At 56.2% G+C, this 27417-nt stretch overlaps 1 protein-coding gene across 7 annotated transcripts in view; it reads left to right on the top strand.

Annotated features, from left to right (window-relative positions):
* The window catches only part of KCNAB2 (potassium voltage-gated channel subfamily A regulatory beta subunit 2), an 84590-nt gene extending 57595 nt beyond the window's left edge, over positions 1-26995 (top strand). For 5 of the 7 annotated variants that reach the window (XM_077891467.1, XM_077891463.1, XM_077891466.1 and 2 more), the window contains 14 exons: positions 482-525; positions 1198-1235; positions 9001-9080; positions 11771-11815; positions 13784-13828; positions 14516-14559; positions 15689-15775; positions 16597-16641; positions 19368-19453; positions 21151-21271; positions 21493-21587; positions 22413-22533; positions 22948-23036; positions 24100-26995. In XM_077891467.1, the coding sequence (XP_077747593.1) occupies positions 482-525; positions 1198-1235; positions 9001-9080; positions 11771-11815; positions 13784-13828; positions 14516-14559; positions 15689-15775; positions 16597-16641; positions 19368-19453; positions 21151-21271; positions 21493-21587; positions 22413-22533; positions 22948-23036; positions 24100-24189 (1030 nt within the window). In that variant the 3' untranslated portion in view covers positions 24190-26995. The remainder of the gene's footprint in view (positions 1-481; positions 526-1197; positions 1236-9000; positions 9081-11770; positions 11816-13783; positions 13829-14515; positions 14560-15688; positions 15776-16596; positions 16642-19367; positions 19454-21150; positions 21272-21492; positions 21588-22412; positions 22534-22947; positions 23037-24099) is intronic. The other 2 variants (XM_077891469.1, XM_077891468.1) reach the window with 1 other exon arrangement.
* Positions 26996-27417: the final 422 nt, after the last annotated feature.

The following is a 27417-nucleotide window of genomic DNA, read 5'->3' as shown; positions in this document are numbered from 1 at the left end:
GCAGGGTACTGCCACCCTCCACAGCCTCCTAAGGACATTAGTGATGGCCTGTGGCCCCTTTGTGTGGACCTGGGGATCTTCATCGGGCAGGTACCTTGGCAGGCCCGTGATGGCCGGGACCACAGGGCCCCAGTCAGCCTTGTTTCAACCCATGAAATGAGACAATGTCCATTCCACTCCTCCATCTCTCTGAGGTGGCCCTCCAGGCTCTGCCGTGGTCACCAGCATGGCCCAGCCATGTGCTCTGCCCTGGTGTGGGGACAGCACACAGGGGGAATAGACAGTTGGCTCTTTACCCCCAAGGGAAGGTGAGCCCCAGGCCTTTCCCCAAAGAACCCCTTGCCTTCAGAGTCTCAAAATACACATTGACTGGAGTGGGGGGGCAAGCTCGGGGTTGGATATTGGGAACAGTGGGGGTGCCCATGCCTGGCTAGCATGTCCTGTCCTGGTCATGAGAACTCACACCAAGTTTGTTTTCCAGGAACTTGGGCAAGTCCGGCCTGCGGGTCTCCTGCCTGGGGCTCGGTGAGTGTGGGGGGCCCCCTTGGTCCACTGTCACCCAAGGAGGCTGAGGGAGGCATGAGAGGAGGGGGGATTGGGGAGGGGAGTACCAGGGGCCCTGTGCACACACAGCTCCCTGCCTCACACCAGAAAATCAGAGAAGCACCCTGGCCCCGGGTGTGTCTGGAGAGCGTCTTCTCTCCTTACATGACCGAGTCCTCATAAAGGGCAATTTGATTTTCCCCTTTTACCTGTTTCCCTGAATGTGAGCTCTGTTCCCAGAATACACTGTCCCTCCACCTCCATGGTACACTCAATATGCTCCCCACACACCCCTCAACACACACACCGCCCAGCAAGAACGAGGGCACGGCTGTCACATCTTGCCCGCTCTCAGGGAGGTATCCCTCACCCTGCTCCTTGTGGCAGGTCAGCAGACTGCGAGCTGCATCAGCTGGAGCCGCAAGAAGCATTTCAGAGACCTGCAGCCAGCTGCCTGCTCCAAGCGCCCACTGTCCCCAAGGGAGGGAGACTTGCCCCGAAAGCCAGGTGTCCACACATGCTCACCACAGAGCAGGGGGGCATGATGGCCTACGGCTGCTCCACAAGCCCTGCAGCCTAGGGACGGAGCACCCTGGGGGAAGCCCAAGCTCCTTGGAGAGGTTCTCTGACTTGAGCCCATGTGTCTCCTTCCAGGAACATGGGTGACCTTCGGAGGCCAGATCACCGATGAGGTAAGACGGGGCTCCCACAGGCCCCAGGTCCCAGTAAAGGCTGGCCACATCGGGCGCGTGGTAAAGTCCACTGCATGAACCAGCGGGCCTGTGCTCACACAGCCACCGCAGCCTCTCTCTTTCTGTTCTTCAAGGGTGCCGTGGCCCTTTGGGGCAGCGGGAAGGGTGAGGTGAGCCATGGTGTTGTCAAGAGAAGCCAAATCTGGTGCCCGCACTCCACAGTTGGGTGCCTTGGGGTGTCCATGAGGTCACCTCCTCTGCACACCATCTAAGTCCACCGCTAGCCAGGAAAATCCAGGGAGCACATGTTTTCTTTTTTTTTTTTTTTTTTTTAAGATTTTCTTTATTTATTCATGAGAGACACACAGAGAGAAGCAGAGACATAGGCAGAGGGAGAAGCAGGCTCCTTGCGGGGAGCCCGATGTGGGACTCGATCCCAGGACCCCGGAATCGTGACCTGAGCAGACAGACGCTCAATCACTGAGCCACCCAGGTGCCCCTGGAGCCCATGTTTTCCAAATTACACAGCCCAGTGTCTTTCTAAGCTGCTCCAACAGCGTACACCCCCATGGATTTGAAACTTAAGTACGTATCTGCTGAGGTCATTCAGAATGCAGATTCTGCAAATTATGCTGCAAGCTGAAGACTCTGAGTAGCTTTACATCTTACCAAGCCCCGAACCGCACATTTTCCATGGCTGTTGTTCGTCTTGTGCGCTGCAATCGAATGCACTTGCCAGGGCTCCTCTCTTCACACCACGAGGCGGTGCTGCTGTGGTGGCGGGGCTGGTACAACCCCGGGCTAGTGTGCTCCTGGGCAGTGAGTGAATATCTCAGGAGGGGGAGCAGTGGCATTCGCTCAGAGAGCTCTGGACATCTGCATGCCAAGCTGTCCTCACGTCTGCCCTACTTACTCTTGGAAAGGTTGCGTTTAAAAATTAATAAGTGAGTTCATCTGAGACCTTGTTAGCTGTGATTGCTCAGTTAGTTTTCAAAGGAAAAGCTTCGCTTCTGTCAAAATCTAAATGTATTTAATTTGTGTTTTTGTTCCTTTTTCCTTTTATGACAGTAGCTGGTTGTAGAACTACTTGCCCTTGTTCTGAGGTTCTGACTCTGGACTGTCTCAGGGTAAAGCTAGGAGTCCTTAAGTTCAGGGAATTGTTTTGCCTTTAGCTACCAGGTTGGTTGCAAGCACCTAGAATGAAGGTCAGCGCCCCTGAGTCCAGGTGGTTCACCCAAAATAAATAGTGTCTGACTCCCCTGCCTCTTTTTTGCTGGGGAGAAGAATGACTTCATTTCCAAACGGCAGTAGCTCCTTTGTGTGTGATGCCCTTGTGAGAGAGATACAGAAAAGTGCCTGGGTGATAACTGTCCAATTTAGGTGATTTTTTTCACCAATAGATCCATTGCACCCAAAGAGTATTGATTAACAATCCAGTGGTGGCCCTGCTGGCTCTGACCTCTACTGTGTCTCCATCATGTACATGGTGCCATATATGAAGATATTAGGAGTCATTTCCAGATGACACAAGGCAGGGAGGATGGCAGATACAATACATGACAGATTCGAGGTTCCCAAAAGGTCCTGGCAGGTGAAAATGATTGAGCGAAGAAACCAGCAGAATTTTCGTATTAAATCCTACAGTTAGTGTCCAAAAAAATCAATACGTCAAGTATGAGAGGCCCACCTCGCCACGGTTCAGATGAAGAATAGCCACGTTTTATTCTCTAGCTGGCCGCCTGCCCTGTCCGAGCCAGCAGGTTTGGCACTACAAGGAATCAAGGACCATTCCAGACTACAGAGGGACAGGTGTGCTCCCCAAAACTAGGGAGGCCACGGGCCCACTGGGCATTCCAGATGGGTGCGCCATGCAGAAAACTGTGTTCCTTGGTAAGCCCGTGTCCAAAGGAAGATGGTTGGCCTGCCAAGGAGTCCAGAAACAGAGTTCCGTTTATAGAGTTGCCTTTTGTGCACAAGACACTGAGGTGCCACAGGAATATAGAAGTGAGGAATTGGTAGATTTAATGTGGCCAACAGTCGTTCCGCGGCAGGACTCCGCGAATGTCAGTGAGCAGTGGCCCCCAGGAGAAATCCAGCCCCCAGCCTCTTGCTCTTCTCTTTTGTTTTTGTTGTTGTTGTTGTTTAAAGATTTTTCTTATTTACTCATGAGAGACACACAGAGAGAGGCAGAGACATAGGCAGGGGGAGAAGCAGGCTTCCCGTGGGGAGCCCGATGCAGGACTCAATCCCAGGACCCTGGGATCACGACCTGAGCCGAAGGCAGACACTCAACCACTGAGCCACCCCAGGTGCCCCTGGGTTTTTTTTTACTTTTAATTAAATATATGAAATATAAAACTTGCTACTTTCACCATTTTCATTGTGGTTAAAATATGCATAATATAAAATTTGCCACATTAACCATTTTTAAGTGTACAGTCCCATGGCATTAAGTACATTCTCTTTGCTGTGTGACCATCACCACTGTCTATCTCCAAACATTTTCATCACCCCAAACAAGATTCTGTGACCATGAGGGAATAACTCCCCAGCCCCCTGGTAACATCTGTTCTACTGTTTGTCTATGCATTCCACAAACCATTTTTTTTTATAAATAAACTTTTATTGGCAGGCAGCCACGCCCATTCATTTACATACTGTCTGTAGCTGCTTTCACATTACAAGTTGCCAAGGGACCATCTGGCCCGCAAAAACTAATGTGTGTGCTCCCTGTTGGGGCCACAGCAGGTGTCCGCAAACGCCTGTGGGGCTGTGGCCCTGGGGAGGGTGTCCTTGGGGGCCGGGCAGAGCAGAGCCAGCCCACAGAGGAAGCAGACAGTGCTAGCAAACCTCTGATCACATGGCCAACTGTTGGAACTGCCCTGGTCAGAGTCAGGTCTCCAGCCTCTAGTCCAGTACCCTTTCTGTGACCTCACATGGCTGCTCAAGTAAAGAACTCCCCCCCAGAGCAGATATTAGATTAATAGATTAGATTAAATATCTAATAAGGGTAGAGGCTACAGATGTTACATTTATTACGGCACCCAGCCCCCTATCAACCCAGGGAGGTAAATGTTATTACCCCACTTGGAGGAAGCAGAGCCCCAGAGGTGGAGCAGGTGCCCAGGGTCTACCTGGAGAATCATACCAGAGAATGGCAGCGGGGCTCTTGCCTCAGAGCCCACCATGGCCAGCTCCCAACTCCAGGGGGGTGGGATGGATTCCCTTGCCCCCCAAGAAGGAAGGGCAGGGAGGAGGCCCACATGTCTCCCAAAATTAATCCTGCCTTTGGTTTTGGGAACACTGATGTTGGAAATATCCAAACAGTCACAAAATAGAGGCTCCCCCACAAAGTAGGGCTCACCCACAGAGCACAAGTCTTTAGGGGTCATGTTTTAAAGAACACGGGGACAGGTCCAGGAGCGAGCGTGTGGGAAACAGCGCCGACAGCGGTCTGTGTGTTAGAACTACAGTCTGGAGCAGGGAAGAAGCATATATTCATATAGAAAAACCTGGAAGAAGAGGCGCCTGGGGGCTCAGTCAGTTAAGTGTCCAACTCCTGATATCGGCTCAGGTCAGGAGATCAGAACTTGCATCAGGCTCCATGCTCAGTGGGGAGTCTGCCTAAGATTCTGTCTCCGCCTCCTTCTGCCTCTCCTCCCCTCCCCACTCATGCACGCACACACCCTCACTCCCCCCACCTCTAAAATAAATAAATCTTTAAGGAAAAACCTGGAAAAAGTTTTTTTAAAATAGGGAAAAACCTGGGAGACCAATTATGCCAAAATCCTAGCAAAGAAAAAATTATAAAGCACAGCCCTGAGAATTCCCACCCCTCACTTTCTCAGACCCTGTGTACGTCTTTCTGCTAGGCAACAGGGGAAATGGGGTGGGTGCCTCTGTGTCAGCGCCTGTGATCTTCCCCACTTGCAGGCCTTGCAGGGTTGGCCATGGCTGCCGAGGTAGCCACGAGGGAGGCCTCCCTGGGGCAGGAAGGGAGGAGGTGGGGAGGCTAGTCTGGAGGCCACCAGAGCCAGCCAAGGACAGTGTCCACTCAGCTCACACCTGCTGAGTATCAGATCCCTGCCATAGGCTGCTGTCTTTCTGGAGAGGGGGACAGACAGTAAGCACATCTTATCTCCAAGGGCTAGACATGTCCTGTGGCTGCATTAGAAAACCACCACCATTTATGTGGTTTTAGAACTAGATAAATTTCTTTCCTCATGGCTCTGGAGGCCAGAAGTCTAAAATCATGATCACAGAGCCGAAATCAGGGCATCAGCAGGGTCACACTCACCGTGGCGCCTCTGGGGAGTAGAGTGGGACTCTCCCGCACCTCCTCTAGCTTCTGGTGGCCACTTCACTCATGTCTGCCTCTGTGGTCACATTCTTGCTCCTGTTAGACCTCCCTCTGCTCCCTCCTGTGAGGATACCTATGGCACCATGCAGGGCCCACCTGATAATCCAGGATCAGCTCCTATCTCAAGACCTTTTTTTTTTTCTTTTTTAAGATTTTTATTTATTCATGAGAGACACAGAGAGAGGCAGAGACACAGGCAGAGGGAGAAGCAGGCTCCATGCAGGGACCCCGATGTGGGACTCGATCCCGGATCCTGGGATCATGCCCTCAGTTGAAAGGCAGACGCTCAACCGCTGAGCCACTCAGGTGTCCCCTATCTCAAGACCTTTGATGTCATCATGTTATGAAGAACCTTCTTCTCCCCAAGGGACCGTTATTTAATCAAACACAGAACAAGAGCACAGAGAAAGGTGGGCTGGGATGTGGGCTCACATTTTATGCTTTTAATCAGGGAAAGTGGAAGCAAGAGTGAGCCATGTGATGATTCAGAGGGAGAGCATTCCAGGCCAAGGGAATGGGGCTGGACCTAGCCTCCAGGAGGCCACAGGAGGTGCCCCAGGTTGTGATATGTCAGAAGTGAGGGAGCAGATCTCTGTGGGGACTCTGGCTCTGACAGTCTGTGACAGAAGCCACAGAGGAAATTTGACCTGACTTCACTCAGAAGGCTCACTCTGGCTGTTCCACTGAGAGAGCCAGTCTCCCAAGGACAGGGGATGCTTCTCAAACTGTAAAGTATGCATGAGTCCCCTGGAAATCCAGTTAAAATGTAGGTTCTGATGCACAAGGCCAGGAGCAGAACCCGGGATTCCACATGTCTGATGCTGATGGTCTATGGACCACACTTTGCCCCACTTTGTAGGGCACTGGGGGCAAGGACAGAAGCAGAGAGAGTTAGGGGCTACCACAAAAACCCAGCTGAGGGCATTCTGTCTGGGACCAGGTAGAGGCAGGCAGGAGGGTCCGATTCTGAATCAGCTTCAAGGAGGAACTAGCAGAACTGGCTGAAGGTACTGATGCCACAGTAAGAGAAAGATAAGTAAAGGAGGATGCCCCGGTGTTGGACCTGAGCATGGGACGGGTGAGACCCGGCACACGGCCCACCCCCACGCACACCAGCCTCTCCCTGCAACAACCCCCCCACCCCATGCTTCCCCTTCCTGCCTGACAAACTCCTAACCACCCTTCAAACCCAGCCCTGGAAATGCTCACACACATCACAACATGGATAAACCCTAACGGCATTGTGTTAAATTCATCAAGTCAGCCAGTCACAGAAAGACAAATACTGTAGGACTCCATTCGTATGTAGTAACTAGGGGAATCAGAATTCTGGAAACGGAGAACAGATGGGTGGGCGCCAGGAGCTGGGGGAGGGAGGAATGGAAAGTTGGTGTTTGATGGGGACTGAATTTCTGTTTGGAAAGATGTAGAAGCTCTGGAAACAGGTGCTGGTGATGGCCACACAACAATGTGAATGTACTTAATGCCACAGCATCCTATGCCTAAAGTGGGCAATTTTATGTTACCCGTATTTTACCACAATTTTAAAATTATTTTAAATAATTTTTTTAAAAGAATAAAGATGATCTTTCCATAAATCAATACGGGTTGATTTCTAAGCTCAGAAGAATACCTGTAGCGTGCTGTTCTCCAGATAAGCAAGATAGGAGTATAAGAAGAAATACAGGGACTGAAACATGAAAATAAAAGCCCTGATTCTGAGTCACCCAATCAGAACCCTCTCCAGAGGCAGCAGGCCCCCCTACATTGTCTGTATAATCTGGCTGGGGCCCAGCACGAGGTGCCCTTCTGGGTAGAGCTTGGGCAGCTTGGCAGGACTCATCCCTGAAAAGTCAGGTTGAAGACAGAGGTGAGCCAGTGAAGGAGCTTAGTGTATACCTGGAGCATTGGAGAGGAAGAAAGGAGCCCCAGGAGGAAGAGAGACGCATGGGAGGAGGAAGAGGCCTCCCGGGAGGGTGCATGGATGCATCTGACACATGATTACACTTGAGCTCCAGTGGAGCCAATCAGCCCTGCAGGTGGATCCAGAAAATCCTCCACCAATGGCCTTTCCACCCACCCTGGGCTTTCTGACTCAAGTGACAGCCATTAACAAATGGGGGTTCACTTTGGCCTGCTCGGTATCAGAAATCTTTGGGGTTCATTGCCAACATTTGAAAATTAGGAGATTTTTACTGCCCCCAGATACCCTGGATCTCTGGCTTCTCTCGAAAAATCAAAAGAGGGATGCTGGGGTGGCTCAGCTGGTTAAGGGTTTGCCTTTAGCTCAGGTCACGATCTCAGGGTTCTGGGATCAAGCCCCATGTCGGGACTCCCTGCTCAGTGAAAGGGTGGGGTCTGTTTCTCCCCCTCCCTCGGGCCCCCCACCCCATGCTCTCTCACTCACTCTCTCTCTCAAATATATAAATCCTTAAAAAAGAAAAGTCAAAAGATGTAGCCTTCCCACAGGCAATGATTGAGTGTTGGTTCCCCACCCCAGTGGACCCCACTGGCCACCAGCCTCATTCTCCATGTCTGCCTGGCCCATGGGGCTTCTGAGTTTGGTATTGAGAGAATCTCCAGGAAGCCGAACATAGCTGGCTTTTCGTCCCACAGTGCTTGAGGGTTGTTAACTATTACTCACCCCACCCTGGGTAGCTGGGGAGGGAGGCTTGGCACTCTGAGCTGAGCTTTGAGAAGTGAAGGGCGGAGGAGTTTGCATGTGACTCTTAAAGGGACACCTGCACAGTCCAGAGGACCAGCATTCTCTGCTGCATTTTGGAGAGGTCATTAATTACAGGGGGACTTCCCCAGCTCCTTGATCCTCACCCCCGCTACCAGAGGGTCATTGCTGGTGGAGCGCAAGCTCACCCTTAGAGCAGCCTAAGGAGCAAAATCTGGTCAAAGGCGTGTGCAGATTGGGCACCATTCATCAACTCCTGCCTGCCAGGCAGTGGAGGAGCGCCAGCCGGCCGGAGTGCTAGCTGAGGATGGCAGTTTCTCCATCTGCAAACAATAATCGTATCCTCCTCGGGTGGCTGCTGGGAAGGATCTGGGGGGGGCCTACAGCCACAGCACACATTCCAGCCATAGCTTTAAAAAACTATTCATTCTGCCAAGATCTGTCACACTCCTCTTGGGGGCTTGTTCCAACCCAGTATAGGTGCTAAGCTTTGTGATGACCCAACAGATGGGGTCCCTGCTCGCATGAAACGCACAGCCCACTTTGTTTTCTTTCCTCCCTGTGGGTATGCTCCTGAGAGCAGCTCCATGCCTGTCCTGTGGCAGAGAGGATAAGGGGAGCCTCGGGGTGCTTGGGATTATGCCCTGGAGCCTCCAGGCACCACCCCCCCTGGCCTGGCAGGACCGTGCTGCCGGCAAGCAGCTCTGGTTTTCTCATTTCAGATGGCAGAGCAACTAATGACCTTGGCCTATGACAATGGCATCAACCTCTTCGATACTGCAGAAGTCTATGCGGCGGGCAAGTACGTGTCTTTTCTCACGGGGAGGATGCAGTGCAGGCCACGGCTTCCCTGGGAAGAGCCAGAGCTGCTAGTCCTCCCATCCTGGGTCCCAGGTGTCCACAAATGTGCCTCCCACTCTGCCTGCTTTTTCAGATTCTAAATGGCTTTAGAAGGTGCTGTTTTTATGAGGCCAAAATTGCAGAACACTTGGACACCGGCCACTTGCTAAACTCCCCATGTGTCCACGATGACCACAGTCCCTCTGGTGCCAAAGATGCTGTGCTGGGCCAAAGCCTGATCAAGCTGTGGTCCCAGGCTCTCCTGGACCAGCCCCACACGTCTGACAGTCTCATGTCCTCACGGTGCAGTGAGGGCTGCAGGGAACGCAGGGCCTCTCGAGCTGCGGAGAGCAGAGTCTGGCCAGCCGAGCGCTGTAGGAAGCACTTCCCATCTTGGCAGTGAACTTCCCTACTCAATTATGTAAAAGCCCTCTTCAGCCAAGGCTGCTGGCTTCAATTTTAAAGACTAGCTGTAATCAAATCATCCACTCTCCTGCATCGGGTTTCCAAAAGTCAGCTTTTGTTTGTGAAGTCATCTGCTGGCTCTCTGTTTGTCCTCCCTCCGGCCCCCCTGCCTGGGGCGAGCCAAGTTCCTATCAGCTGGGTTGGCTGCAGCCTGGCTGGCAGGGGCACGTGGCCAAAGGGCCAGCATCTGCCTGGAAGCCTCTGGGTCATGACCTGAGGCCCAGAGCACTGAGGATCGGGAGCCCAGCTGGGTCTTTTCTCAAGTCCCAACTCAGGATTTGAGGACCTGACAGCCCTGGGGGCCTCCTTGGGATCCCCAAATCTTCTCCAGCGCCTTTTGGCAGCCCTTCGCCCCTCCTGATGTACAGCTCCCTCCCTAGCCCTCCATATTGGCAGCTTCTTCCCATCAAAGTGAAATGCTTTCCAGACAGATGAACTAAAGCCAGAGGGTCAGAGGTAGAAAAGCCCAATGCAAATGCCAGGCTCAGGCCAGCCCCTCACTGGCCTCAGCAGCCCAGCCCATTCCCTGGCCCTGCTTGTGCCTCAGTTTTGCTGCCCATTTGAGAGCGTGCAGGAGGCAGCTCCAGACCATCCCCTCTGGCTCCAGACATACGGGCCCCGCACACTCTGCTCCATAGCAGCCATAGCCTCGCCATCCCTGTCTTCACTTCCCCCTGGTTAGCTAGATACCAGCGCTGGCATATCAAGGCAAGCACACCGGGTACTAGGCAGCCTTGGAGCCTCATGGAGGCCCCTTACCAGCAGCCAAGGACTCAGGGAGTGGCTTCCTGTGGGTCATTGCCCCTGGAGCCCCCTGCCTTCATCCTGCCCTCCGCTCCTCCACCGGCCTCTGTGGCTCCGTCTCAGTCCAGCCCAGAGCTGGACATGCCTGCTCACCCCCCATCCATGGCTCGGTGCCAGCAGTAACCCCCAGGGGAAGCCAGGCACCATGTACCAAGGGACAGGCAGGGAGCAGCTCTGGTCCGGGGGCTGCCTGGCAGCTCCAGTGGCCAGTGGGCCAGGCTCTGTGCCTCTTGCTATCCAGAGCACCAAGTGCATATTTTGCTGAGTCCTCTGCTGCTTATGCTGATGCTAATCTGGGCACTTAGCAGAGAGCTGCAGGATTTCTGTGCACCCCACCACCACCCCCCTCGGCAGATGTCAGGCTTAGCAAATTCAGGGCCACAGGAATTCATAGCCTCAAGCAACAGGCTTTGGGTAGCTGATTGTAGCTCCTATCACCCCAGGACCCCTGCTTGCTTTTCTCCCTTCCTCCTTGTCCCGATCTTTTGTCCCATAAATGAGGGACCAAGGCAATAAAAGGAGGAGGCCCAGGGCTGAGTGAATTTCTGTACATCTTGACCATAAATGAAGAGCATTCAGAATGTATGCTGAACAGCTTGCAAATTAGAGCCCATTATTTCTGAGTGGATGACTCAGGCGCTTTTATAATTGGAATGTAGCACTGGGTATGGATCATTCGCCGTCTGTTGTTTTTGCTCAGAAACATTTTGCTACAAGCAGAAAGTTCTTAAAAGTTAATCCAGTGCTGCGGTGCCAAGCAAGGCGGGAGCAGCCCACCCATGACCCCGGCTAGCCCGAGTTTGGTGCAGGGCCAGAGTGACGCCAAAAAGAACAGAGAGCAGTCAGCATGGCATCTGTCTCTCTATTGTTCAAGAGCAAGAAACAAGAGACACGCATGTACCCACACACATACACGCACACACACACCCGTGCACTCTGCTGGAAATCCAGCCCCTGGCCCTGCATACATGTTGATTGTCTCTGAAAAGAGAGGATGCACTTGATGAATAACTTAGCTTTCAAAAAATACGCCTCTATGGAAACGTCGCCCACATAACATGGGAAATGGGGTGGTGCTGGCCTCGCCAAACAGGACATCGGCTCCTTCCGTCTCTGTGAGAGCCGGAGCCACTTCTGCTAAGACAGGCGCCCACAGGGTCACCTCCTTCAGCCACCTGCATGGGGAATGATGGCTGCTGGTGGGCTCTCTCCTCTTTCTGGAATGAGCTGCCCGAGCCAAGATGAGCATTGTTAACAGCCCAGTGCTCTGGCCCCAGTGGCATTTTCACAGAGGGAACCAAGTGGCAGATTGTCATGGCAGGGCGAGGTTTAATGTCTCTGTCATGCTGTAATGAAATCCCTGTGTGTCTGTCTTTCTTGCAGGGCCGAAGTGGTGTTAGGGAACATCATCAAGAAGAAGGGATGGAGGTAATTACCATGTTCTCTCTGGGTCGACGTCCAGGGTGCACGCAGGGAAAAGCCTGCAGAAGGCCAGTCGGAGGGTCAGAGGCACCGCCAGGGGCAGGCGTCCTCTGGGTTCTGGGCACATGCTGGTGTGGGTCCTGTTGCTGTTCCTGCCTGCTTAGAAGTGGAGCTTGCTCTTTGGCCCTCAGGCAGCTGGCCAGCCCTTCTATAGCCTGGAAGCCTCAGACTTTTTCTCACCGGCAAGGGGAAGAATATTCTAGAATGGAGGCAGCTCCATGCTCCCTCCAGGGAGACGAAGTATTCACACTGTGGGGGGCTGTGCAGAGGTGGGAAGCTTCTGCTGAGTCACCAAGTGGGGTGCAAAACTCAGCTCTCCAAGACAAGAGGCATCTCTGCTGGAGAGGGAAGTCAAGTGGAGGTCCTTGTGGGGCTCCCCCTATATCGCGCTCTGCCTGCTTTGCCCTGACATCCACCTCTGGTCCTGCAGGGATTCGGAGGGCCAGGGTCCTGGGTTGCAGCCTGACTTGCGTTAGGCCAAAACAATCTGGATGTGAAGACTTCCCAGGTGGCCTGGTTGTAAAGCTGGGTGTAGAGCCACTGAGGAGAGGGACAGTCCTTCTCTGGGCTTGGAATCCACCCATCCTCACGGTCCCTGCCTGTCAAGGGACCACTGTTGACTCCCTGGTAGGTTGAGGGCCTGAGTCTATAGAACACTTGCCGGGCTCAGGGCTGGGCATCACGCTCACCAGAGAGTGGCAGCCATTGGTCAAGACAATGGTCTTCACCATAGCCACCCACCAAGTCTCCCCCTGCCCCCAAGCAGCTCAGAAGCCTGAGGCCCCTTGTCACACAGGGTTCCCACCCTCCTTGGGACAGACCGGGCCAGGCGCTTGACTACACTTTGGGACCCCTTGGGGCTCACATGTCTTTATTTTCAGAGGAAGCATTGTTAAAGCTGGGCCCACCCACCCCTGCCCAGAAAGTGCCACTCAGAGGCCCCTGAGGCCACTGGGCACAGATGACTGACACCTCTCTTCTGATCCCAACAAAGTTGTTTGTTTCTCCTCGGCTCTAGTTCATCATAAAACAAACTCCCCCTCACTCTGTAATTCAAGGAAATTGCACATATTACTGAGGGCCCTGATTATGTCATAGAAGAATACAGGGGGAGGTACATATTAAGTCACCCCCCGGGACATGAAGCTCCTGGGGTACACAGCTTCTGGCTCTGAGGAGCCGTTTCCTGAGCGCCACCACCCCTCCATGGGAGGAAGGCACTCCCACAGAGGACATTCTCCATCAGATGTGGAGGGGCCACCATCACCCCACCATCCCGCCAGCACCAGACAGGCGGCAGTGCTTGCCTCTCCTGGGTTTGCAGCAGGAGACCTGAATCCATTCCTCTCCCTGTGGGGTCTCCATCACCCAAACCCCAACTCCCTCACACCCAGGATCCTGCCTCACCCAACTGTCCCTCCCTCAGGGCCACCCAGCTCTCCCAGGGCTAAAAGCCTGTAGGACTGCTGGGCCCCCTCGCCTCTTTCCATCCTCACTGAAGCTCCTCCATGTGCTGCAGCCCTGACTCTCGACCTCCCAGGAGCGTCCTCCTGCACCTGCTTCCTCCCTGACAAAACCCACGGGAGCAGGGACAGCGGCTTCCATTCCCCAGGCCAAGTCTACATAATATCTCCTGCCCTGGGCTCCAGTACACTAGACCTCATCGTCTCCCAGCCCCCACTGCCTGACTTGGGGTGACACAGTGAGTTGGTCACATCTGTGGCTTGTCTCCTGACTCTATGGGGAACCCCAGGACCCTGGACTTGCACACCACCAACATGGAACAATCGAGAAGTACCCATTTCACATCCCCATGCTCCCAAATGGGAAGGGATTCAGGACCCTCTGTGAAAGCTGAAGACCAGTGCCCCTCCAAGCCACGTCCAGTCACACCCCTTCTCTTCTGTTCTGCAGACGGTCCAGCCTGGTCATCACCACCAAGATCTTCTGGGGAGGAAAGTAAGTGCACTGGCAGGCGATGCTCCCCGGCGGGGCCAGGTCCAGAAGCCGAAACCCCTGATTCGGGAGGCTCCTGGAGGGGGGCTGGGGGAGTTGTGTGCAGCCATCTGCCCTGGCTGGTGCCCATCCCTGTTGACATCACGTTCCAGAAAAGCAGCTTTGGCTGAGTGTCCTTTTACTCAAACTTTGGTTGATTTTTATTTTTACTTCAGTGGGTCTGTGATTTTTTTCTGATTACAAAGGTAACATTCTAGAAATTCTAGAAAACACAGGAAATTCATGAACTGTCTACAGCACTCCACCCTCCCTGGCCATCCCTGCCAGTTTCTAGGGGTCCAGCCCCACATTCTCTCCAAGGCTGGAAAAACCAGCTTCATAGGAATTGTAAATACAATTCGTTCTTAATTAAAAAAAAAAAAAATCCAAGGGAAACAGAAGAACAAACTGAAATGCAGACCCCACCACCACCACCACCCTCCTCCCCCAGGACAGCCAGGCAGCAGCGACCCTCCTCCCAGCCTGCATGAGCATATCCCCATAGCCTTGTGGTTTATCCCAAGTGGAATCAGACTGCACGTGACATGCACTGACCTATTTTTTTTTTTTTTTTTTGCCTAACATCGAATCATAAACATTTTCCCCCAAAACCGCTTACAACATCACACACACTGTCATCCTGTTTTTCAGAGCGGAGACCGAGAGGGGCCTTTCCAGGAAGCACATAATAGAAGGTGAGGGGGGCGCTTTGGCCCCACATGGCCCCCCAAACCCACAGCATCCTCCTGCAGATGCACAAGTGAAGAAGGCCAAGGTCTCCCACCCCACCGCCGACGCACGTGGGGCCTAAGCCTACAGACACCCATGCTCTGGTCCCACCCTCTCCCTCCACCCAGGCTCCGAGGCATGAGAGCAGGGCCCCTGGCACCCTCAGATGGGCAGCGTTGTCTCGGGGAAGACAGGACAGGCCTGGGCTGCAACCCTGTGCCGACTGGTGATCCTGAGAGGGGACATATCACCTCCCCAAGCCCCTGTGGCCACATCTGTAAAATGGGTGTGGGAAGAGTGTCCACCTCGGGAGCTTTGGGGAACGGGGAAGAACCCCGGGGTGGAGGATGCATGTCAGACACAGCGGGGGGGATCCTCACACAGGAATGGAGAGAGAGGAGGGAGGTCGAGTAGGTGGTCTGGTTTATCCCACGATTGCATTGTCTTCCTGCTTTTTCCACCTTTGCTCATTGTCATCAAGGTAATACAATCGCTCCTCTATTTTTTTTTTAAGATTTTATTTATTCATGAGAGACACACAGAGAGAGGCAAAGACAGAGGGAGAAGCAGGCTCCCTGTGGGGAGCCCAATGTGGGACTCGATCCCGGAACCCGGGATCACCCCCTGAGCCAAAGGGAGACGCTCAACTGCTGAGCCACCCAGGTGCCCCTACACTCGCTCCTTTAAAAATCCAATGAGAAAGGGGCTCTGGTCCCCAGATGCCCACACCGGGCCCCAGCCCTTGGCTCAGCAACTCTACTCTGACCCACTGCTGCGTGACTTGTGCCTTTGGCGCAGGGACGTGGATGCAGCCCCCCATCACCTCAGGGCCACCAGGGGGCCTAGGAAGTCACAAGTCACCCCTCCATTCAGTCACAGAGCATTGGGCCTAGAGAACCGACCACCACCCACTTGGGGGTGCCCACGTCAGTCCTCCCTTCCCCTCGGGTGGCCTGTGCCCGCATGTGTCCCACACCGCCCCACAGCTCCCGGCACCACGGGCCTCGTGTCTCTCTCTCCTCTTGCTCCCTGAGCCCCCTGTGCCCGGGAAGGTCTGTGAAGATGCTGACGGCCCCTTCTGACTCCTCCCCGCAGGTCTCAAGGCCTCCCTGGAGCGGCTGCAGCTGGAGTACGTGGACGTGGTGTTTGCCAACCGCCCGGACCCCAACACGCCCATGGAAGGTAGGTTGTCTCTGGCTGCTGCCACCACCGGGACCCCGCGGGGACACCCCGGGCCACAGGGCACCGGCGGGTGGTAGGGGCGGGGGTGGGGGCGGGCTCTGAGGGCCCGCAGCACCCGCAGGTGCGCCCCGACACCTCCAGGCTGACCGCCCCCCCACCGCTGCCCGGTTCCACGCCTGCCCTCCTGGGTTTAGAACTGTGTGGAATGTTCTCTCCTCTCAGCTGTTAGTATTTTGTAGCTACATGAAGTCACAATACGATGGCTCTTTGCAACTGCTGTGTTCCTTCCAATCACATTCCCGCCCTGCGTTCTGAGGGGAGGTTTCAGGGGCCTTTTGCTCTGGGGGATAAACGGTTACTTAGAGGAGAAAAAACAACGCGTGGGGCTTTGGAAAGCAGTTTTGGTTTCTTTGGCGCTTATTTATTCTCCTCTTCCCTGCGATCTCTGCCCCCACCCCTACCCCCCTTCTCCAACTTCCCGCTCCAGACTTCTCATTTGTGCTTTGCTGCTTCAGGGATTTGGAAAATTAAGTTGTGCTCAAGTTATTTTTTTCTTCATTTGTCTATATATATGTGTATATATATATGCATATACATATATATATACACCGTGCACACATGTGTGTATATATATGTGTATGCGGTGTGTGTGGTTGGATTGGTGTTTTTTGTTGTTTTTGGTTTTTTGGGTTTTTTTTAACCGAACAAGTATTCTGTGAAGGAGATTTGTGCCTCAACCCCCATGCCCTGTGTCATACCGTGCCTCTCCGTGTTCCCACAGCTATAAACTCTGGTCTCTTTAAATCTTTCTTTATCACCAGGGGACCCATTTAGTTCCTCCAAGTCAAGGACATTCATCATAGAAGGTACACAGTACCCTTAGCCCGACAATTGACTTCTGTGTCCAAGCTGCATTTTATGAGACGGTGGTTTTATTTACACCACTCTCTTTCCCCCAAGACAAACTTCTCCATAAAATGCATAAAGGAAAAATAAATGCCCTATGAGAACATATTGCAAGTGAAGGAAAAAGCCAAGCGGTGTGGAGCCCCCACCCGCGCCCCCCTGCCTGGCCCGTGCTGTCATTTCATCCTTCCCCCACCCTGACCCCCACCCCCTGTGCATGACCCACGCCCCCCTCCCCTGCCTGGCACTGCGGTGGTTATCCTCGGGGCCGGCTGTCTGTCTGCCAGGGCTCCTCTTGATCTGCGGATGCTGCCATCAGCGCCTGAAACCTTGACCCTGGATGGTCTGGGAGAGGGTTGGGGAGATCAGGGACCCCAGAACACGTGGCTTCCAACAAGTCTTAGCTTGATAGGTCACATTTGCTAAGCTCCTGCCTCAGGCAGAAGCAACACACATGGGTGGGCAAGCTGCCCACTCACAGCATGCTGGCTCTACCGTGAACATCAGGGCTGTGTGTGAGGTGCTCATGTTCCCTGGACAGGACTGGCCACCTGCCACTCTCATTCCGTGCTGTGCAGCCTCGGCTCTGCCCACCCCTAAGCTAAGGGCCTCCCCAGGACCCCACACCCAGGCCAGGCCATGGCCTCCCTGGGAGCTAGGCTGTGACCCACAATGGAAGGGCTCCTGTCTGCCAACTGGCACTGCCACCTGACCCCTCCCATGTATTATTTGTGACCAGGGGATAGGTACTGTGGGTTCTGGCAGCAGCTATAAGGATTTGGTCCTGCTTCTGTTCCACAGCATTAAATATTGAGGTGGAGGACAGTTTCCCTAATTATCCCTGTGTCTAGGGCCACTGACATGGGCTAGGGCAGAAGCACAGAGTGCTGTGTGTGGGCTGCACACCCAGCCAGCCACTGCCTAGAACCCCTTCTCTCTCAGGCCAGCTGCAGGCTCTTGTGAGCTCGTGCCCCAGTGGCCTTGCCTCCCTGCATGGAAGGGGCAGTGTAGTGCATCATGTCCTGGCCCTCATTTCCCTGGTGAGGAGAGGCAGCCAGGCTGGCGAACGGGGGTGTCCTCCACTTCCCTCTCTGGCATGTGGGCCTAAGCCTTGGCTGAAAAGAATCAGTGGTTATGCTGCATGGTCACGGGGGGTGGGGGTAGGGGGCTGAGAGTGTTTCTAAAGAACGTGATGAGGACAGCTAGCCAGAAGCCTGAGCTTGGGCTTGGGTGTGGGGAGATCTTTTCCTGGGACCCTCGACCCTTCCCACAGGGGTGGTTCTCCTTCGTATTGAGTGGTGTTGGCAGTCCAACCTGGCCAGAGGTCAGGACCGGGGTTCCAGCTTCCCCACCAGCCCCCCTCCCGAGGATGGGCACAAAGGAGCCTAGTCCCTGATCTTGGAAGGAAGGAGAGGGCAGGATTGGCCTGCAGGCCTGGAAGCCCAGGCATGGTTTTGCAGGGGTCCTAGGCGAACCCACTGAAAGAGGGGACCTTGGCTCAGAGAACCTAGGAGGGGTGACCCCCCAAAAAACAGAGGTGCTGCCCTCTGTGGGAGATAGTGCTGGAGGGCCTGTGCCTTCCTAGGGGAAGCTTTGGGAACAAGGCCTGCCTTCTCCTTTCTTCCTCTCCCACCCCCTGCCAGTCTTCCAGGACCCTAGCCCCCCACCCCATCTCAGCAGCAGATGAGGAGCAAGCCACCTGGGAATAGATGGGACTTCCAGGGGTCAAGGTTGCTGCTTCGTTTTTAGAGACACCTGTTCTTCGGCCCTACTTCCTGCCCTGGCTTTGGCAGTGGGACTTGCAAGCACTGTATGGGATCAGGGAGGCATCTGAGGGGGTAGCCCTTCTCCCCACAAAGCTAAGAGACGTTTGAGATTTTTAAATTTGAGGCCAAGTCTGTTTTCAAAAACCACAACATCCCCGTGGACTGAAGCAGCCTGGCATGGGAGCAGAAAGACTGTGACTGGCGGATTTTTATTTCTCCAAAATTTTTTTGAGTCCTGGGAAGAATTTGTGATGCAGCCGGGGTGAGGGTCCCCTGCCTGCCACTGGGTTGGTTTGAGAATCCAGGGCAGATACAACAAACAGGGCTTTCTGTGTCTACTTCTGGCTCTTGGAGGATGCGAGGTGAGCGCCATGCTATACCCCCTGCCTCTGGGAGCATCCAGGGTACCCCCACCAGCCCTTTATCCTGGAAGATGCCCTATGACCGCTCTGTTCAATGCTCTAGATCGATGCAGGAAACTAAAACAGGCAACAACTTGTGTTTACACAGTTGCCTTTTCCCAATCTGATTCTTCCCCAAACTAGAGAGTCCACCCCATTTAAGAGTCTAAAACCACGTTCTCTGATCTCACCTTTTTCCCCCCTCCTTTCTCCAATCTGCCATAGAAAGGCCGCAGTCCATCTAGTACCCATTTTTCAAAGATCCCATAGGACTTGTTACTCTTTGGGAAAGTTATTTTCAAGACCAGCTTCTTGGCTCGTGGTTCACTTTTTCCTGTGGTCCCTGACAGCCCTTGCCACACCCGACTTTGGAGAGGAAGTACACTGCTTGCAAGACATCTTCGCAGCTCCCCCCTCCTCCCAGTGCCCCACCTGTATTTGCAGAATATCCCCAGGTTGGGCCCCAGGCCCCTCAGTCACCACACCCCCGACCTGCAGTTTCTGCTTCTCTCCTGACAGAGACCGTGCGCGCCATGACCCACGTCATTAACCAGGGGATGGCCATGTACTGGGGCACGTCGCGCTGGAGCTCCATGGAGATCATGGTAGGGTGACCTCACTGAGTATGTGTGTCCTGGGGCGTAGTCTCCCTAAACCCTTCTAGGAATGAACACCTGGACTCTGGCAGATTCGGTGCCCCTGGCCCCAGTGGCACAGATAACTAGGTACTAAGTGAGGGACAATATGGTGATATGTGGCAGCTACATCTGTAGGCAAGGCTTTTAACTTTGAATCCCAGCACTGTGTGGCCCTGGGAAGATGGCTTAACCTCTCTGAGCCTTGGTTTCCCCGCCTGTGGAACAAAACTGCTAGGAGGACCTAGCCCCCCCACCAGGAAGTTGTTCTGAGGACTATCTGGGAGAACAGGTGTGAAGCTCTTAGCAGAGGAGCTCAGCTTGCGCTCAGCAACAGTAACAGTGCAAGTCACTTGCACTGAGCTTTTGTGACCCTCCAGTTGCCCTTAGATTTGAGGGCTCCTGTGGACCAACTCCCGTTTAATTCTCACAACACCCTACAAGGTGAGTGTTGCTGTCGTCCTGTTTTTCAGATATGGATGTTGAGGCACAGAGAGGTTAAGTAACACACCTAAGGTCACACAGCTCATACTGAGGTCCATCCTCAAGCTGTACAGAACGTGAGCCGCTGCCAGGAGCCCGGCTTCCATCTCATAGTCTGTGATGTTTCCCCTTACCCGCACTTTCGGGGAAGCAGCCCCTCCTTTGTCACTTCCCCCCAGGAAGCCATAGAGACAGAGGGCTGCAGATGTTTCTCCATATTTCTGGGTGTTCCACAGAGTCAGCAGGGTGGCGCTGTGCTCAGAGGCAGGCAACTGGGAGCCCAGGGGGTTGGAGAGCAGAGGCCTGGGGACCAGGTCTTCCCTGGACTGTCTCCAAGGCTGACGTGCCACCCCTGCTTCCAAGCCTCCCCCCAGAATTCCCCACACCCTGGTGTCCTTGGGAGGGTGTTTCTCCTCTAATGAGTCCTGGATTTCTGCTTCATCAAAAAAAATCAGAATTTTCAAGTTCAACACAATTCTGGAAGCCTGTGATTTTAATCAGCCTTTGGCATTTGCAGCATTAATGAGCATTTGGCACTTTTCTTAGGCTGCCTGGAGCCAGCACAGGGCTCACTGAGGTGTCAGTGTCTTATCCCCATTTTACAGATGCAGTAGCTGAGTCTCACACCAAAGGAGAAAGGGCCTCTTGGGCTGGCAGGCAGGGCTTCCCCAGGAGTCCGTCTGGAGACACCGGCCCTGGCTCACACCCATGTGGTGGGAGTGGAGGGAGAGTCTGCAGAGTCCAGGCCTTGACTTCCAATTTCCAGAAATGGGCTGATGCCGGCCACTCTCCCCTCCTGACCTTGCATTTCCTGCCACTGCCACCATCCTCCCAGGGCTGGAGCCCTGGAGTAATGATCACGATAAAAACAGGGACTGCACTGTCCTGAAGGCTGTGAACAGCGCTGGCTCACTGATCCTCACGACAGATGGAGATACTGAGGCAGAGAGGGGCAAGCTCCTTGCCCAAGGCACCCCAGCCAACAAGTGCCCAAACCCAAGGCTCACTACTGGGTTGTGCATTCCCCCATGCCTTCAGCTGTAGAGCACCCCCCTTTGCCGGCAGAGGTGGGCGGGGGGAGAGAAGGTGCACCAGCTGTTTCCTGTCTCCTGCCCCCTCCTGCGCGGGCAGCCCCCAGACCCCTGACCGACAGGGACCATCCACGGCCCTGTGTGCATCCGTAGGAGGCCTACTCCGTGGCCCGGCAGTTCAACCTCATCCCGCCCATCTGCGAGCAGGCCGAGTACCACATGTTCCAGCGGGAGAAGGTGGAGGTACAGCTGCCCGAGCTCTTCCACAAGATAGGTGGGCTGCCCCGCCCGCCCCGCCCCGCCCCTCCGCGCTGGCCCCGCCCTCTCCGTGGCCCCGCCCCTCGCTGGCCCTCGCCGGCCACGCCCTCTCCGTGGCCCCGCCCCTCCGCGCCGGCCCCGCCCTCTCCGTGGCCCCGCCCCCTCCCTTGCTCCGCCCCCTCGGCCCTCCCACCCTCGGGCCCCTGGGCCTGACCTCGCCTGGCTTTCCTCCCCCAGGAGTGGGCGCCATGACCTGGTCCCCCCTGGCCTGCGGCATCGTTTCCGGGAAGTACGACAGTGGCATCCCGCCCTACTCCAGAGCCTCCTTGAAGGTGACCGAGCGGCCAGGCCGGGGAGGCTATGGCCGGCCACAGGCATTTCGCACTGAGGGGGCTGTGGGGGCGGATCCAGGGCGCGGGAACCTGGAGCCCTGCTGACCACATCCCGCCTCTGGAAGGGCTGCCGCGGGGAGAAGGCCCTGCCCCTGCCTCGCCACCCCCTGCCCCCATTCAACCTTCACAACCCGGTGGGGTCCACCGACTCTTCGGGTCGGCCCTGCCCCGAGGTAGCCCCTCCACCTTCCGCGGCCCACACTGAGACCTCCGGGCTGGAGGCCGCAGGGCTGCTTCATTTGTCGATCGGGGGAGGTCTCCTGGGACAAGACAAGACCCCACGCACAGACACACCTCTGGAGGATCCCAAAATGCAGGGCTTGAGGGATGAGGAGCAGGCAGAGAAAGGCCTGCCCAGGTCGGGGCAAATCCCGCACGGAGCCCCGGGCCTCGGGTTCAAGGGCAGGATGGCCTGTCCACCCACTCCTGCCCCATCCACAGCAAAGTCAGGGAGTCCCCTGGAAAGCGTTGCAATCCCATGGGTTGGGGCAGGTGAAACCACAGCTCCCCCAGACCTTTGGGCCACAGGCCAAAGCATTCCTCGCCAGGCTGCCAGGCTCCTTGCCTGGCTCAGGGGCCCCACAGGCTTGCGCTTTCAGACTAGACAGGCCCCATGCTTCTGACTGCCCGGGCCTGTTCTGCAGTGGGACACGGTTAGGCAGGGGGGCGGATGCTGCTTTGGCACAAGCCATCAGCCATCTGCATCCAGAGGTCCAGGTGCCCTGCCCTCACCTGTAGGCTGTGCTCTTCACCCTCCACAACCAGGGTTACCAGTGGCTGAAGGACAAAATCCTGAGTGAGGAGGGCCGGCGCCAGCAGGCCAAGCTGAAGGAGCTGCAGGCCATTGCAGAGCGTCTGGGCTGCACACTCCCCCAGCTAGCCATAGGTAACAGGACCTGGGGTGAGGGTGGGGGTGGAGGGGGAAGGATTGAGTACTGGCCCTGGGGCTATGTCAGGAGTCCTTGAGTGCCTGGGCGGGCCACTGCCTCCCTTAGCCAGTAGGTAATAGGGCCCCTACATTCATGGGGAGACAAGGGTGGGGGGTCGTCCCTGAGCACTTGGTCCACTTCTCCCCCTGGACGCTGTTGGTACCAGGCCTCTCCCAGAGCCCTCTGCAGCCCCATCCCCGGCAAATCCCCCACCCAGCATGCCAAGCGGCAGGCTTGCCAGGGACCTTCTGGGCACCCTCAGCCCCATGGCCCACAGGCTGGATCTCTGTGGCCCAGTTAGGGACAGGGAAGAACCAGGAAGGGCCCCTGCCCTGGGTGTGTCTCCCTCACCTCTGGTTCTACTGCCCCAGCCTGGTGCCTGAGGAATGAGGGAGTGAGCTCTGTGCTCCTGGGTGCTTCCAGCGCAGACCAGCTAATGGAGAACATTGGAGCAATACAGGTGAGTTGGGGGGGTCTGTGCATGTGCATGTGTCACCCCCAAGCCCTTGAACCGAACTCAAGGTCCTAGTCAGTCATTCGTCCAGCCCATGTTATTGGGCACCTACAATGGGCCGGGCACTGTTGTAAGTGTCCGGGCTACATCAGCGAGCCACCAAAAGTTCTGCTCTGGAAGAGCAGACAGTGAGCTCTGAATGCAAGAAATGAGGAAATTGGAATATGAAGGTGATAAGCACCAGAGCAAGGGCAGGGGAGTTGGTGGGCGCAGAAGGGAGGTGGTGCTGTGGTCCAGGCTGAAGGGGGTCAGGGGGTAGGCTTGCTGAAAAAATGACATGTAAGCAAAGGCTCCAAGGGTGAGGAGTGGCACCTGCAAACCCCTGGAGGAACCGCCGGGAGCAAAGGAGGCGCCGGTGGGCATGGCCTGGAGCAGAGGGGCGGGGCAGGGGAAGGGGGGACTGTGCCCGGGGTTCTAGGGACTTCGTTGGTTGTTGGGTGAGCAGGAGCCCCCGCTCCAGAGCAGAGGAGGGCCTGATCCCTCTCCCCCTAGCTGCTGAGTGGAGGAAAGCCTTTAGGGAAGAGGAGGAGGCACGGAGAGATCTGCAGGGAAGTGACAGGAGGCCCCCTCGGAGAGGGTTGGATCCTGGATGTTCAGGACTGTGAGGCCAACGGGATGGGGACCAGGGTGAGCACAAGAAGAGGCTGCCCACAGGCTTGCGTTACCTGCAAGGATGGCCTTGCTGTTGGTTGAAGTATGGAAGGCTAGGAAAAGTAGTTTGGGGGTGAAGGTATCAGGGGTCTGGCCCTGGAACCTGTATTTTATGCCTTCTAGACTGTTCTAGAGCATTCTGGAGCTTGAGGCGCAGAGATAAACCCAGGCAGGCTTCCTCTCTGCCCCAGAACTTGTGGAACACAGAAGCAGCCTAGTGCCCACCTGCTTGGGCGAGAGTCTGATGCGATGAGGCGGGCCAGGCCAGCAGTGGCCCGAAGACTGTCACCCAGCCTCCTCCACAGGCCGGGCCAGTCTCGCGGGTGGGATTCTGATTAGCTCCTGTCCTCGCACGCAGGTCCTTCCGAAACTGTCGTCTTCCATTATCCACGAGATTGATAGTATTTTGGGCAATAAACCCTACAGCAAAAAGGACTACAGATCCTAAGAAGCCCCCGGCCGCTTGCCCGGACAGTTTCTCTTTCCCTCCTAGTCTCTCTGTTCGCTCGCTTAAGCCGTTTTGAAGCCAAGTCAGGGGTGTGGTTTGCATCAAACAGAAAACATCACGGCAAGATGTCCTCCTCGTGGGGAAAAGATCTCAAAAGTTGCTGCAAAACACCATTCACTGCTTCGCGGGACCGAATTCAGATCCGTGCCGGGGAGGCCGCGTTGATGGGGCAGGATGTTGGAGCGGTCCCGCCCGAGCCCGCCTACAGCCTCTACTCCCCCTCCAAGAAGAAAGCACCCCAGTTGCTCCCAGCCTCCGCCTTTCCCAGAGATGCCTCCAGGCCTGGCCTGTGTCCTGGGGGCAGCAGGGCTGGCCTCTCATCTGCTGAGAACCCCCACTTGGTGTTGGGGGTGGGAAAGAGGAAACCAGGGCTGGCCCTTCCTGTGGCCCCCTCTGCTGGGGCACTGGATGTTGGGCAGGGCCTCCCCAGTGGGGTCCCCCTCCACTTCCCTCTTGTCAAGGGCTCCCAGGATTTTACGATGGGCCTGACCTCAGATTCATTCTGCGCCTTCTTCAGCACCACCACCTGCCCCAGCAGGTCTCTCTGGGGCCTTCCGTGCTGTCCCTTGGCCCCCACCCCCACCCTTACTGGCAGGGGCAGAGATCCAGGGGGATTCACTATCAGTTTGGGGCCCACGGGAATTTTGGGGGTCTGAGTTCATCACCCTGCCAGCTGCCTCCCTGCACACAGTTGATGAGCCTCGTGCCCAGAGCAGCCCCAAGCCCACGGGAGGGGTCTGAGGAGCTGGCTCCAGCCCAGGTCCCTCCAGGGCCCCACTGTCCTCCTTGCCAGGGGCTCTGTCCTTACCCCAGAAGGCCTTGAGGTCGTGCATCCGTAGCTAGACACTGGGTTTGACCACATGCAGGGCAGCCCACTCTGCTCTGCCTGGGTTGTGGCCCTCAGGGATGCAGAGAGGCCACCCTTAGGCCCTTTCAGTGAGGGTGGGTCCCTAGGGCTTTGTGTGCTGCATGCCCAGGGGCTAGGGCGACTGAACATCTAGCAGTGGCCCCCACAATCAAGGAAAAGACCCCGGGAGCCTCTCCCTGGAGCAGTGCCTTCTTCAAGGCCTCAGATCAGGTTGGGGCAAGGCACCCCATGGTAGGGTGCCAAGTCAGGGTGCCCGGAGCTTGTCCCCCAGGCAGACAGGCAACAGTACCACCCCTGGCTCTCTGCACACACCCTGTGAAGAGGCCAGGATGGCTGGACTTAGGCATTCCCTCCCGGCCTAGAACAGATTGAGGAAGGACATACAGAACTGTCAGCCCCCGCCCCAGAAACATGGGAGAGGGGCCTATAGCCAGGAGTCCCGGCCCCCAGGGTCCTGAGGTATGGGCCTCTGCTGGCGGTGGGGGCGGGAGCCAGGAGCCCACTCTGAAGGACGCCTTACGTGCCTCCAGTCCAGGTGGTCTGGGCCGACAGCGCTGGCCACCCCCACCTGATGCACCCCCACCCCCATCCCCACCCTCACTGCAGCAGGCAAGCCGGTCCTGCTTCGCCCTTCAAAGAAGCTGCTGTTGGAGGGGCTCCTCCCTGCCATTCCCAGAGGGCCTGCTGGCCAGTGCTGGCTGGGCCGAGGCCTGAGGCAGGGAGGCAGACAATTTCCATTCCTGACATTTGTGCTGACCCTGGAGTCTAGAACCTTCCCCCTTCCTCCCACACCAGGCCCCTGGGCATCACCTCCACCAAATCTACAAGCTGCAGGTTGCAGGGGTGGGGAGGAAGTGAGCCTACCCCAGCAGGGCCCCTCCACTCCAGCTGTGGCCACCCTCCACCACCACTTGGGCCAGGCAGCCCCAGCTGAACAGAGGGACCAGATGGCCCACCCTCCAGCGGGGAGAGTGATAGCTGGCGGGGGTGGGGGTGCTCACACTGCTGCCCCGAGCTTGCCCACTGCCGAGAGATAGAGCAGGGCTGGCAGTGGGGCCCCCTCACCAGGAGCCGCAGCTGGGAAGGCCAGGCCCCTGTTGCCCACATGTTGGCCAAACAGGAGACAAGGGCCCTCAAAGCTGAGCTCGGCCGAGGCCGAAATGCCTGTCGCCAGGACCCAAGCAGCTTCCCAGCCTGGGGCGCAGTCCACAGCCTGGGCCCAAGGTGTCCTAGTTTTTCCACAGCCACTAGCAGGGGGGACAGGGCTCAGCCTCCTGGGGGAGCACCCCAGGACTTAGAAGGGGGCTGGTGTGGGGGGAGGGGGTCAGGCGGGCCCAAGGGCAGCCTGAGTCTGGAAATAGGAGGCAAGCCCTGGAGGAGCGGCCATGCCCCAACGCGGGTCAAGGGCCAGCTGGCCTGACACCCCCCGGTCGAGAGCAGCCCCTCGGAGCCCCAGCGGCCGCCCGCCCGCCAGCCTCTGGCCCTCCCGTCGAGGCAGAGTGTGCTCCTGGGGAGCCCTCTGGGTGTGCCCAACGCAGGACAGAGGCCTGGGCCGGGGGCTGCGGGCCTGGGTGGGCTCGGTCTCCCTTGCAGACACTCGGAGCCCCCACCATCTCTCATCCAAATCCAGTGCGAATCCGAGGTCCCGAGGAATGACAGAGGGGCTCACTCCGTCTTCTGTCCCCTTCCCCGTCGTGTAAATAATGCGCTTTTCTTCTCTCCCCTTTTTTTTAACGACCGTGGCTCCTCAGCTAACTGCACTCCCCACCGCAGGCAGAGACTGCCTTCCGCCCCGCGCTCCCAGGACACCCAGCCGAGATTCAGCCACCGTATTTATGGAATGATAAATAAAACCCCAGCCTGTCGGGGGTCTGCGGCTCTCTGCTCCTCTCATTTCCAGGGGTCCAGCCGCTGGCAGTAGGGAGGCAAGGAAAAAGCTGGGCTCCCCGCCCACCCCCGGAATCCTGACCCTGGGGCAAAGGGTAGGGTTGAGAAGAAGGGTCCTGGGGAGAGACTGGGACCAGAGACTGAGGCCCCCTCAGCCCAAGTAATTTGGGGACAGGGGTACCCCCCACGCTCAACACACACAAGCTGTGTTGCTGGGAGGCTGCTGTGCTCTCTGGGTACAGAGACCAGGGCCCAGGGAGGCGGGGGCTCCCCTCCACTGGGAGCTCAGTGTTTCCCTGACACCATGTTGTGTTGGCGTTTAGAGGTGCAGGGGGGAGAGTCAGGCACCACCCCTTTCCCAGCCAGCCCCCTCTGCCTCACAAGGCCCTGCTTCCCCGGTGGGAGGTGGCTTT

The sequence above is a fragment of the Canis aureus genome, chromosome 3, assembly GCF_053574225.1.
Source record: "Canis aureus isolate CA01 chromosome 3, VMU_Caureus_v.1.0, whole genome shotgun sequence".
Classification (NCBI taxonomy): Eukaryota; Metazoa; Chordata; class Mammalia; order Carnivora; family Canidae; genus Canis; species Canis aureus.
The sequence above is the reverse complement of the archived record's forward strand: the minus strand, read 5'-3'. Positions and strand labels throughout refer to the sequence as shown.